A 13,964-nucleotide genomic window follows, 5' to 3' on the forward strand; every position below is an offset into this window, starting at 1 on the left:
TTTACCAGAAGCTTCAAGATGTTGTTTTCTCACTGACTTTCCTTATTATGTGTCCTTTCTCCCCTCTTCAGGTGGGGAAGGGGTGCTGTGCTGCTCTAAAAGCCATGGGCTCTATTGTGTATGTAACTGAGATTGACCCCATCTGTGCTCTTCAAGCCTGGTAAGCATGCAAAAGGAAACTTGCTTTTTTCTCTGTGCCACCATCTAATGTGGGATCTTGTAACTGTCACCAAAGAATGGCCTGGTTAATGCCACATTTTATCTTAGAGGGGCCCAGATCCTGAGAGATGCTGCAGTTAAATGTGAGCTCCTCTCTTTCAAAGATCAAGGAGCTCTGCTCTGAGACAGCAGAGACTATAAGAGAAGCTAAAATTTAGAATTCCTGTGGAAATAATAAGGGGATGCCTTGAGCCAGAGAACAAGTAGTTCCTTCCTTTACCCATGTATAATTCTTCTCCCTTTTTTAAAATGTTTATTTTATTTTTGAGAGAGAGAGAGAGAGAGAGAACAAGAATGGTGGGGAGGGGCAGAGAGAGAGGGAGACCCAGAATCTGAGCTCCATGCCCTGGATTGTCAGCACAGAGCCCGACGTGGGGCTTGAAGCCATGAACCACGAGATCATGACCTGAGCTGATGTTGGACGCTTAATCTACTGAGCCACCAAGGCGCCTCCGTCTCCTTTTTTTTTTTTTTTTTTTTTTCAAGTAAACTCTACTCCCAGCATGGGACTTGAACTCATGACCCCAGAGCAAGAGTTGCATGCTCCACCAACTGAGCCAGACAGGCACCCCAACTCTTCTTCCTTTGAAAAAAAGGATGATCAAAAAAGAAATAAGTTGAACACTTACTATGTTCTGAAAAGAACACTTCTGTGATATCCTTCCCCTAAATGTATAACCTGAATCTCATCAGGAGGAAACATCAGACAAATCCAAATAAAATCTGCTGTCTCTGAGTGAAGGGAGTATAGGAGCTTGTACTATTCTTGTAATTCTTAAGTTTGAAATTATTGCAAAATCTAAGGTTAAAAAATTGTTCTTGTCTCATCCATAAAATGTGGCTAATGATACCTACCTCAAAGAGTTGCGAAAGTCCAGTAAAACAATTATATAATTATTACATATGATTATACATTATATAATAAATATATAATTCCATAGAGTGTTGAGCTGCTGTCACATAATAAATGCTTGCTAAATAGTAGATATTATTAAAATGGTCTCTTGCCGTCCTCATCAGGACGAAAATACTACTGTCCCTGAAAACTACTGCAGAGCTCCATTGTCTGTAGCCTCCATAACCCACCCAATCTTTACCATTAATCCTCCAGAGGAAGGCACCCAGGATAGAATAAGGCATGGCATAAAGATTTTGTTATACCCATTTTCCCCTCTCTTTCTACTCCTCACACATCCTAGCCAGGAACCACAAATTTCCCCGACAGAGTTGTCGGCCTTCTCTGAGCTGGGGTTCATTAACATGTTTTCATATTGATTGAGACACTGATTCAAATTATCTTATAGACATGAACTGATCACTTACTGTATAATAGGTACTGTGCTCTGTGCTTAGGATGAATAAGATGAATATATGAATGAGGCAAGTTCCCTGCTTTTAGAGGCACGCAAATAACCACTGTGAATGGAATAAGTGCTATGATGGGGGTAAACAGCATGTGCTTCTGTAGGAGCCAAGAGAGAAATAACTAACTAAATAACAAAGAGGCAGGGTAGAAAGAGATGTCAATAGAGCTGAGTCTTGAAAGTTGAGTAAGTGATTTCTTAGTCTGGAAGTAAATTCCAGACACAAGGAACATGTCACAAGGAGCATAGTCACTGAGGAAGGAGAGAATAGGGCATATTTAAGAGATGGAAATTGCAGGAGTGGTAATATCTGAGGTAGGAATCATATGTGAATATACTCATATATCTGCATAAGTTTTAGGTGTTATCCTGAGAACAGGCAATCTCACTGAAGTATTTTAAGCAAGGAAGTGACATGATCTAAATTGCATTTAGGAAAATTACTCTGCAAAATAAATGAGACATAAACCTAGAGATGATGAGGTCAGGCCAGGAGCTACTATAGGAATCCAGGTGAGAAGTAATAAGACCTGAACATAAGCAAGACCAGCATATATGGAGAGGAAGGGACCAGTTCAAGAGATTATAAGGAATTAAGGGAAAACAACAATTCGGGAGAAGCAGTAGGCTATGACATTCTAGTTTATTTGGCTCATACAGTTGGCTGAACAGTAATGCTGTAGATCAAGATAGAAAATAAAAAAAGAGACAGTAGATTTTGAGAGTACAGAAAAGATAATGAGTTTTTTCAAACCCAATAAATTTGAGATTCTTATGGGACATCCAGGAGAAGCTATCTAGTAGGTCATTTGATCCATGGCTCTGAAGCTTCAGAAAGATCTAACCTAAAGGTATATTTGTGCAGATCAGCCACCAAGAGGAATCATTTGCAGCCAAGGGAAGGGTATGGACAAATACTGAAAGAATAGAGAAAAGAGTCAAGGGCAGAACTCTACAGAGTATCAACATTTAAAGATTAAGATTGAAAAGGGCTATTCAGAAAAGTAGAAGGAAAACCAGGAAAGAACAGTTTCGTGGACTCCAAGGAGTATAGTTTTAAAAATAGGTAAATAATGTTTCATGTAGCAAAGAAAATTAAGTAATATAAGAGTCTAAGGATTTGGGGGTGGGGGGTGTGCATCCAGGAGATCGTTGATGATCTTGGGGAGAGTAGTTTCAAAGATTCAGTGGCTAAATTGTACTTTCTAGACATTCAGATGGAGAAAGTCACGTAACCCCTGGCTCCTTATTTTCAGGAAGAATTAAGTTGCAGTGATACAAAGGAAACTTTATTTTGTCCTGTATGAAAAAAGGAGATGGTTTGAATTTTTCACTGCTAAGAATAATCTGACTGTATCAAGAAGTGACAGTGTGGATACCAAAGGAACTTAGTAATAGCTTTTGAAGTTCTGTGGCAAAAGGCTCCCCAACTGCTATTTTTAGGTTAATTGATCATGTTTTATTTTTACAGTATGGATGGATTTCGGCTGGTGAAATTAAACGAGGTCATCCGACAAGTGGATATTGTTATTACCTGTACAGGTATGATTTTGACATACACAATATACATTTTGGCATTTGGGAATGCTTTCATGGAACAGGTGAAAAATGACTGGAAACTGTTCTGAATAAAACTAAACTCTAAAAGCCAGATACAGGGAGAGGGGGTTAAGTGTCCAACTTCAGCTCAGGTCATGATCTCGCAGTTCAAGCCTCATTTCGGGCTCTGTGCTGACAGCTCAGAGCCTGGAGCCTGCTTCCGATTCTGTGTCTACCTCTCTCTGCCCCTCCCCCACTTGTAATATGTCTCTCTCTCTCTCTCAAAAATAAATAAAACCTTTTAAAAAAATAAAAAAGACAAAAGCCAGATACAGGGGCATCTAGGTGGCTCAGTCAGTTAAGTGTCCAACTCTTGATTTCAGCTCAGGTCTTGATCTCACATCGTGAGATCGAGCCTCCTGTTGGGCTCTGCACTGACAGCAAGGAGCCTGCTTGGGATTCTTTCTCTCCCTCTCTCTCTGCACCTCCCCTGCTCGCTTGCTCTCTCTCAAAATAAACAAATAAACATTTAAAAAATAATAATTAAAGAAATAAAAGCCAGATACAGATGTCTATCTGTAGAGTCAATCTTTCACATTCTTCCTACCTCTTTAAGGCTCTGACCAAAAGTATAGGTCATCTAGGTCATCCCTGGAAGAAAGTTTCTCTCCATCCCTTTTAACTGTTCTATATCTCCATCCGTCCTCAACTACCAAGGGGATGACTAGAGATAAGTTTTATTTGGGCAGCTGGATCTTAAATTTGTACATTTGATTTTTTATTTTACCTTCAAAACTAATGTGTATTTCTCTCTAGTCTCTATAATTAAAGCAGGCCTAAAACAAAATTCAGTTAGAGAAAGTAGGAAAGACAGTTGTATTAATTCCCAAAGAGGTAGATTGGAGTTTTAGAGAGGAATATGCAGAAATGGCTAGTTTCCTTGGACTGGGATACTTACTTTCTCTTTATCATAGGACCATAAACCGCTAGAATACTGGTTTTTATTTGTAATTATATTTTAGAGGAGGAAAATCAGAATATTTAAGAATGAAAATATATTTGTACACTCAGGGTGAGATGGGGGCAGAGAAGAGGGACCATAAGAAACTGTTCTTGCTTCATATCAATCCCCTCATGTCTTTTTTTAATAGCTTTATTGAGATGTGATTCACATATCATGCATTTCATCCATTTAAAGTGTATAATTCAGTATTCTCTAGCAAATTCCCAGGGTCATACAACAATCACAACAATCTAATTTTTTTTATTGAGATATAATTCATATACCATACAACTTACAGTTTTAAAGTATACAGTTCAGTGGTTTTTAGTGAAATTGTATAATATCTGATTCCAGAAACTTTTCATCACCCTACAAAGAAACTCCACACCATTAGCAGTCAGTCCTCATTCTTTCCTCTACCTCTGCCTGGCCCTATGCAACCACTAATTTCCCTGTTTCTATAGATTTGACTATTCTAGACATTTCATATCCATAGAATCCTACAGTATGTGGTCTTTTGTAACTGGCTTTTTTCACTTAGCATAGTGTTCTAAAGTTTCATCCATATGGTAATATGTGTTGATATTTCCTTCCTTTTTCTTGCTGAATTATATTTCATTTTAAGGATATACCACACTTTATTTATTGGTTGATGGACACTTGGGATGTTTTCGCTTTTTAGCTATTTTGAATAATGTTGCTATTATGAACATTGTGCATAGTGTTTTTCTGTTAACATGTTTTCCGTCCTTATGAATATATATACCTGCCTACATATACCTTGGGATTGCTGGAATCTTTTGAGGAATTGCACTTTTTAATATTTTGAGGAATTGCAAGCTTTTCCAAATAGACAGCACCATTTTACAATCCAGCAAGAATGTGTGGGGGTTACGATTTCTCAACATCCTTGCCAATGCTATTATTGTCTATTGCTTTTATTATAGCTATCCTAGTGGGTGTGAAATGGTGTTTCGCTGTGGTTTTGGTTTTTAAAGATTTTTATTTCCAAGTAATCTCTACTCCCAATATGGCGCCCCAGCTCACAACGCCAAGATCAAGAGTCACACGCTCCACTGACTGAACCAGCTAGGAGCCCCTCATTGTGGTTTTGATTTGCATTTCCCTAGTGACTAATAATGTTGAACATTTTTTTTTAATGTTTTATTTATTTTTGAGAGAGAGACAGAGCATGAGCAAGGGAGGGGCAGAGAGAGAGGGAGACGTAGAAGCAGGCTCCAGGCTCTGAGCTGTCAGCACAGAGCCCAATGTGGGGCTCAAACTCACAAACTGTGAAATCACGATCTGAGCCAAAGTTGGACACTTAACCGACTAAGCCACCCAGGTGCCCCAGTGTTGAACATCTTTTCATGTATGCATTAGCACATCTTCTTTTGTACTTCTGCTTTTGAGAAATGTCTACTCCGGTCCTTTGCTCATTTAAAAATATTTTTTTAATTGTGTTTGTTTGTTTGTTTGTTTGTTTGTTTATTTATTTATTTTTGAGAGAGAGAGAAAGCATGCCAGAGAGGGGCAGAGAGAGGAGAGAGAAATCCCAAGCAAGCTACACACTGTCAGCACAGAGCCCAGTGCAGGGCTTGAACTCACACACTGTGAGATCATGACCTGAGCAGAAATCAGCAGTTGGACACTTAACTGACTGAGCCACCCAGGCATCTCCCTTTGCTCATTTTTAAATTGGGTTATTTGTCTTTTAAGTAAGGAGTTGTAAGGGTTCTTTATAAATTTTGGATACAAATCTCTTATCAGTTATATGATTTGTAAATATTTTGTTCCATTTATTTGTTTGTAAATAAATATCCCAATATATGGGTTGTCTTTTCATTTTCTTGGTGGGGTTGTTTGCAGCACAAGTTTATTTTTTCTTTGGTTGCCTCTGCTTTAGGGGTTATAGCTAGGAAAACCATTGCCTAACCCAAGTTCACAAAGATGTAATCTTATGTTCTGCTAAGAGTTTTTTTTAATGTTTATGTATTTATTTTGAGAGAGAGAGGAGAGAGCTCACGCGCATGTATCAACAGAGGGAGGGCAGGGAGGGAGATAGAGAATCCCAGGCAAGCTCCGTGCTATTGGTGCAGAGCCTGATGTGGGGCTCAATCTCACAAACTGTGAGATCATGACCTGAGATGAAATCAAGAGTCAGATGCTTAATCAACTGAGCCACCCAGGTGCTCCCTGCTAAGAGTTTTATAGTTTTAGCTGTTGTGTTTGGTCAGGTGAAATTTCACATATGGTGTGAGGTAGGGGTCCAACTTTATTTCTTTTCATGTGGATCTCTCTTCTGTTTTTAAGGTAACAAGAATGTGGTAACCAGAGAGCACTTGGACCGTATGAAGAATAGCTGCATCGTTTGTAACATGGGACATTCCAACACAGAGATTGATGTGGTAAGATTAAGTAACTCATTATTGAGGCCTTTTTTTTCCCTCTCCTTCCCAAGAAACATAAACAGGAAGAAGAAAGGGAAGAGTCACCAGCCATCCTAAACATGACTGTCCTAGCAGAGCTGTCCACAGTCTGTTCACTTACTAGCCCTGTGACCTATGCTTGTGGATACTATAAAGCTTCTTCATCTCAATCATTTCAAATGATTATTTTCTTCCACCCCAGCTTGATACCTACTTACACTGTAAGCCATTTTGGTTCTCTAATTTGATTATATTCACCCTCAAATTATCCAATCCAACATAACACTTGGTCCTACTAAGTTGCCCAAGTAATAGTTAATAGAAGTGTTATTTATTTCTTTTCAGACTTACCAAAGTATCTCTCAGTGTGACTTTCACTCTGGTTTTAAATTTTTATGGCATTTTTCTGGCACAACTGTATTTCTCTCTGGGTAAATGGCTCAAGCAAAGCATGCTTTCATCTCCCCTGAGGGCTGCTCTGATTGAGCTCCAGCATTGCCAGGTAAGGATCAGTTGATATATTGAGAGCCTGTTGGATAATATCTATTTTAAATGATTTCTCTTTTTTAACTTGTGCTCTATTCTTCTGTTATTAAAAATAGCTGGAAATACTGAAGCCTATTTCTGCCCTTAAGGTTTCTGAGTGGCATGGCTCCATTACTCTGTTTTATCATCATAATATTTTGCTCATAAAGAGTCATTTCTTTTTTTCCTTTTTTTTTTTTTAACGTTTATTTATTATTGAGAGACAGAGAGAGACAGAGCATGAGCAGGAGAGGGGCAGAGAGAGGGAAGACACTGACCCGAGCTGTCAGTACGGAGCCCGATGCGGGGCTCAAACCCACAAACCGTGAGATTATGACCTGAGCTGAAGTCGGACGCTTAACCGACTGAGCCACCCAGGTGCCCCAAAAGAGTCATTTCTTTTTTCAATATTGAAATTTAAATATTGAATGGGTTTTTTTCTTTTGTTAAGTTTCACTTATATGCCATACTCCCTTTTACTAAATAGTCAAAGATATTAATATTTCTAAAACTGTCTAGCACATGATTGTCCTTTTCTGGATTAACCTGCTTATAGAGCCCCCAGATGGGAAAAGGCTTAAGGGAAGTAGTCATGCTCTGAACTCTAAAAAGAAATCTTCTGAGTAAGGGAAGGGGGGAGGAATTTTCTCTCCTAAACGCTCAAGTGCTTAAATAAAAACAATTCCAAATGCAATCATATAATTTTTACATTTTTACTTAATCTTATTTCATCCTCTTGACAATCCCACAAGGCATTATTCTAATCCCTGATTTTCATTTGGGAAACTAAGAACTTAAGTCCATTGTTGTCATATACATTGATTCAAAAATTAAATTGGAGCCCAAAATTCAGTTTTTTTTTATTCTAGTCCAGTTTTTGTTTTATTTTGTTTTGTTTTCCTGTACATTGTATGTAGTATTACCTCCTCATGATTTCTAGGTTAACTTCAAATTGTGATGGTAATCCCTCTTCTAAAGGCAATCCGGACATAAGTAATCTTGCAGGATAAACGCCAAGAAACTCTACCTTCAGTCATAAATATTTATTGTGTGATTGCTATATGCCAGGTGCTATTCTAGATGCTTGGAGTCAGTGAACAGAACAGGCAAAGATTCTTGCCCTCAGAGAGCTTATTACAATTTAAAGGATAAAAAAAACAATAAACATAGTTCATGTAGTATGTTAGAAGACAAAAGCACATGGAAAAAAGAAAAAGTGGAGTATAGTAAGAGGAATCAGGAGTGCCAGGTTGTAATTTTAAAGCGTGGGATCAAGGTATAACCCTCATTAAAAAGGTGATGTTTGAGCAGACTTGAAGGAATTAGCAAGGTGGACTTTTAGGTGAAGAACATTTTAAGAACAGCCAGAGCAAACGCCCTGAGGCAGGAATATGCCTAGTCTGTTTGAGGATCAACAATGAGGCCAATGTGGTTGAGATAAATGAGCATGGGGCAGGGAAAAGTAGATGAGGTCAGAAAGAAGGGGCCGGATCTTACAGAGCCTCACAGGCCATTGTAAGAACTCCTGGTTATATTCTGAGAAAAATAGGGTGCCATTATAGGATTTGTAATAATCTGACTTTTAAAAAAGGCTCACCCTGGCTGCTGTGTTGATACTGGACCTAGTTTTGTATGTATTGCTAGGTAGCCTCTAATATCTGGCACTGACACTAGCCAAGGGCCATGCCTCAATTCTCTTTGTGCTCTTCTTAGCAGAAGGTATATGACTAAACTAAATGGTCCAGAAAGGGACAGGCTCAGAAGGACTTTGGAAAAGTTAAATTACTCAACCTTTGATGGTAGTGTCCTGGGCATATAAAATGAAATTTAAGGAAATGGCAAACTCATCTAATTGAAATCAAAATGTTCATTCACAATTTAATTTGTATTGAATAATATGAATTGAATAATTTCTCTGCTCTGTGTTGAGTATTTACTGGCTGAAGAAACAGTGAACAATATTCCTGCTCTCGTGGTGCTTATATTCTAGTGTGGGATACAGACAATCAACAGATAGTTTTGTCAGTTAGTGCCTCGTATGGAAGAAAAACAGCAAAGTGAGGCCATTGAGGATGCTATTTTAGCTAAGGTGATCAAGGAAGGTCTCTTTGAGGAGATAACATTTGAACAAAAACCTGAATGAATGGAAGGAACAAGGTATCTGAACATTCTATTCAGAGAGAATGGTGAGTAAAAAGATGCTGAGTTAGAAACGTGCTTTATGTTTGGGGAACAGGAAAAAGGCCATCATGGCAGGAACAGGATAGGCAAAGGATGAGAATAAGAGGCAGCTGAAGGAGGGCAGTGGGTTATGTAGGCCTTTGTAGGCCACAATAAGGACCTCAGATTTTATTCTGGGTATAGTGGAAGCCATTGGAAGCCATTCCAGCGGCACCTAGCTGGCTCCGTCAGTAGAGCGTGTGAGTCTTGATCTTGGGGTTGTGAGTTCAAGCCCCATGTTAGACGTAAAGATTACTTAAAAAAAAAGGTGGGGGTGGAAGCATTCCAATTGGAAAGTTTTAACCAGGTAACTGAAAAAAATATGACTTGTTTTAACAGAATACTCTGACTGTGGTATAAAGAAAACACTTCTGGGGCGCCTGGATGGCTCAGTCAGTTAAGCATCCAACTTCGGCTCAGGTCATGATCTCACGGTTCGTGGGTTCGAGCCCTGCGTCGGGCTCTGTGCTGACAGCTCGGAGCCTGGAGCCTGCTTCTGATTCTGTGTCTCCCTCTCTGTCTGCCCCTCCCCTGCCCACGCTCTCTCTCTGTCTCTCAAAAATAAATAAATGTAAAAAAAAAAATTTAAAGAAAACACTTCTGGAGCTTGAGTAGTGGTAGGGACAATAGAGGCTCTTTCAGTATTTCCAGTTATGAGAGAAAGCGGGAGCTCAGATGACATGGGTAAGCAATGAAGGTAATATATTGTGAACGTAGGACCAGTGGGACTTGCTAAATGGCTTGGGTGCAGAGAGTGGAAAAAAGAGGAGAATCTCTATAAGTAATCTCAGTGAAACTGCAAAGGAGAATGATTCAGTAAATTTTACCCAGATATTTTTAGCAATCAAAAATGTGTTTTGTTTTGTTTTGTTTTGTTGTTTTGTTTGTAGGAATTTATAGTTTTACCTAACCTAGAGATGTTGACTGCTGTGTTTCTTGGAAGGAATAGCTCATCAAAAGAGCTGGACATTTAGAAAACTGCATTTTTTTTTCCTGTATATTAATGCTGTGAAAACTTAGGGAAGCTGTGACTGGATTGCGCTCCTAGCTGCCTTTTGGCCATGTCTTTCTTTTATGTGTTTCCTTTTCTCTTGAAAACAGACCTCCTTACCCATATACATCACATAGATGGCCTTTATGACTGTAACCTTCACACTTCAAGTGGCTAAACCATTATGTACACATGCTTTAAAAGTTTCCACCAGCAAAAGAATTAGAACCTGAGACTTGCTATTTTTGCAGCACTAGAACCACAGTTGTTTCCCTAAAAAAAATTGATGTGTATTATCCAAAATCACATAATACCAGTTTGTGCAAGCATGGTCATTCACAGTGAGATATACACCTTGTTTGGGAACATAGTCTCTGTAAGGAACCTTTTTCCTGGTAGGTTGCTAAATGACTGTAAATCAACAGAAAAGACAATTTGATGCCTTTAAGAGAAATTCATATAAAACTATGCTGGCCATAGGAAATCCTTCTTTCAAGGACTGTCACTGTCAGATAAACTTACTAGGTTGTTGGAGCTGCCTGGGCAGTGTTAGAGATCATTTAACTTAGTGTCTCTTTGAACCCTGTTTTAAACTGACCCTCAGGTCTTTTTCTTGCACCATAGCCATTCCATTGCTCCAGCACACTGCCTCAACAAAGCATTGATCATTTTATGATGTTCATAAGAAGTGTCTCTTCCTTGATTCCACCATATCCTAAGACAGGAGACTCCTTTTATCATGGTGTCACCTCTTTACTGCCCATCCAAGATTGCTTGTCCTCTGGAAAATTATGACTGTGAGACACTAAGAACCTAAAATACTTTAAAGTTCCAACATCTCAACAAAAAAATGCCCGTGTTACCAAGGAGTATCTTTTGTCTCTTGCCCTCTATGTTGTTATTTCTAAAGGCTAATGGATTTACTTTGTATATCCTTAACTTCCCAAAGTGGTCTGTTTGCTTAAATTCTTTTTAACTCTATTTACAGTGTTTATTTATTTAAAAAATTAATTCTAACTGTAAAGTAATACTTCCTTTTTTTTAATTTGAGAGAGAGAGAGAGAGAGCAAGAGCATAAGTGGGGGAGAGGGACAGAGAGAGACAGAGACAGAGACAGAGACAGAGACAGACAGAAAATCTTAAGCAGACTCCACACTCAGCATGGAGCCAGATGCAGGGCTTGATCTCACGCCTCTAAGATCATGACCTCAGCCAAAATCAAGAGTTGGACTTGAGTCACTTAACTGACTGAGCCACCCAGGTGCCCCAATAGTTGCTTGTTTTAAAAATTCAAGCAACATAAATATGTTTAAGAAGTAAAACATTTACAAAATTGGGGTTATAGTATATTGTTCTGCAACTCTGTGTTGTCACTTAACAATAATGAGTGGTTTTCATGTTAACACATATAGATCTACTTTTTTATATAATATTTGCATAATATTCCATTGTATGAAATTATCCAGATTTACTTAGCTAGTCCTTTGTTAAATTTAATGTTTTGCTAATACAGATAATACTGGATTGAACATTCTTGGCACTTATATTTATGAACTTGAGCAAGTGTTACTATAGAGCCCTAAAGGTGAAACTGATTGGTCAGAGATTAGGTACATATAAAATTTTGTTAGCTACTACCAAATTGCTCTTTCTGTTGAACCAAATTATGAAACTTGGTATTTCAAGACATTTTGTTTCCCATGTACCTAATAAATGGTACATTTATTCATTAATACAGTCCTGAATATACTGAAACAGAATTATGTTTGTCTTTCCCACTAGATTGGTAATTAAAAGATGATATAGTCCCTGTCCATAAATAGCTCACAATCTAGCAGAGGAGCCCACAGTCTTGTCTATAATAGTGTCATTTACTACATCGCCTAGAATGTAGAATGTACCCAGCAAATGAGTACTGTATAACTGAAGTGTTTCTCTGTTTGTCTGAAAACTACTGTTTGGCAGATCTTCTTAATTTTACCAGCTGAGCCAAAGGGTGGTTTTAGAATATGGACTCCCTTTCTATTTTAGGAATGGCCTATTGGAAGAAGGAAGTTGTTGTCTTAAGTCTAAACCCTGTGACTGTTATTTATTTGATTGCTGCTGTTAATAAACTTAACATTTCTTCTCTTGTTCTCCGAATACACAATATACAGAAATGGAAGGAGGGTGAGCTGTTGGGAGCTTTACTCTACCATTAAGCATTTCTCTAAAGGCTACCTCACATTTGCACTTAGGTCACAAAGCTTCTGTAACTTTAAGGTGAACCACCATCATTGAGAAGGTGGAACCTGGGATATGAGGATGTGAAGGCAGAACTTCGGGCCCCAGCATGCTATATTTAGGACAACCAGCCTTCTCTAACAAATCTCACTTAGCTCCGACCCTCCTTTTTTCTGTTTCTCTTCAGCATTTGTGTATTCAGTTTGCTTTGTATCAATTTGCACTTGTTTGCATGTTGCTTTATAAGTAATTTTAGAGGCTTTTTCCTCCTCACGTATGCATCGTTTTGTGTCCCCACCTAAAGTATGAGCTTTTTGAAGGCAGAAACCATGTCTTTGGTTTCTTTTGTATTTCCCATAGCACCTTTTACTGTGCTCAGCAGAGAGTGGGCATACAGTGTATGTTGTGGAATGACATCCTGAGTGATCCCTCCCTGGCTGGGCCTAAGATTAAATACCTTGAAATGGAACAGTCCTAACCAACCTGGGAAAGGTATTCTCCATCTGGCATGTTGGTTGCTCCTTTCAACTTGCTATTTGAAATGGCTCCCTTCAACATCTTTCCATAAAGTGGGACAAGTCGTGGCCGATGATGTACTTGCTGTGTGTGTGTTCCAGGCGAGTCTGCGGACACCAGAACTGACCTGGGAGCGAGTGAGATCCCAAGTTGACCATGTAATATGGCCTGATGGCAAGAGGATAGTATTGCTGGCAGAGGTAAGACCTAAGACTGGTAAGAGAAATTCACCCCTGACAGGAAAGACTGCAATATCCACGTCCCCTCCTCCACATGTTCTCTCATTTTTTGAGCACAAGCTTAACTACTTTACCAGTGGATTTTACATCTGATTGTGAAAGGTCTTTTCACTCAGCAATTAAGAAACTATTTTGGTTCCTTACTTTTCCACAATTATCCTGTCTCTCTGTGTCAATCTACAGGTAGAGTCAGATAATGACTTTTACTGTGGAAGAATTAGCAGATAGAGCCAATGCCACTTTGAGCGATGCCTACAAAGAGATAATGTCATTTGCGGGATGGCTTAATCAGTAAGCACAAAGCAGATATTCCTGACTGTACCTAAGACTGTTGCAGGCAAGCTCTAGGAGAGTCTTTGCTGATAGATCATGTTTTTGAGTGACATTCTTCGGAGTTGAACCAGATGTGTAGTAGGCACCCAGCTCTCTATTGGTCGTAGGATTAATATTTCCCTGTCCTGACTTCTTCTGGCTCAGACTTACTCTTCACTTTCATCCCACTTAGCCTTCCGTGTCAATGTTTGGCTACTTTTCCTTTCTTGAAAGCTCCTCTTCCCTAGTCTTAGATTCCTGACGGCAATATCGATGCCCGCTGTTCTTACCTTGACAGTTTCTCTTCTTCAGAGAAAGATACCAAAATAACAAGAACGATAATAATACGTTTCTTGAGGTTTGATTTTCTGTCGGTTTTCCTTC

The 13,964-nt window shown here is 38.9% G+C and overlaps 1 protein-coding gene across 9 annotated transcripts in view; it reads left to right on the forward strand.

Annotated features, from left to right (window-relative positions):
• The window catches only part of AHCYL2 (adenosylhomocysteinase like 2), a 168,837-nt gene that overhangs the window by 148,820 nt on the left and 6,053 nt on the right, over positions 1-13,964 (forward strand). For all 9 annotated transcript variants that reach the window (XM_023250553.2, XM_023250554.2, XM_019825777.3 and 6 more), the window contains 4 exons: positions 72-160; positions 3,055-3,125; positions 6,439-6,533; positions 13,131-13,229. In XM_023250553.2, coding sequence (XP_023106321.1) covers positions 72-160; positions 3,055-3,125; positions 6,439-6,533; positions 13,131-13,229 — 354 coding nt within the window. The remainder of the gene's footprint in view (positions 1-71; positions 161-3,054; positions 3,126-6,438; positions 6,534-13,130; positions 13,230-13,964) is intronic.

The sequence above is a fragment of the Felis catus genome, chromosome A2 (genome assembly GCF_018350175.1).
Source record: "Felis catus isolate Fca126 chromosome A2, F.catus_Fca126_mat1.0, whole genome shotgun sequence".
Classification (NCBI taxonomy): Eukaryota; Metazoa; Chordata; class Mammalia; order Carnivora; family Felidae; genus Felis; species Felis catus.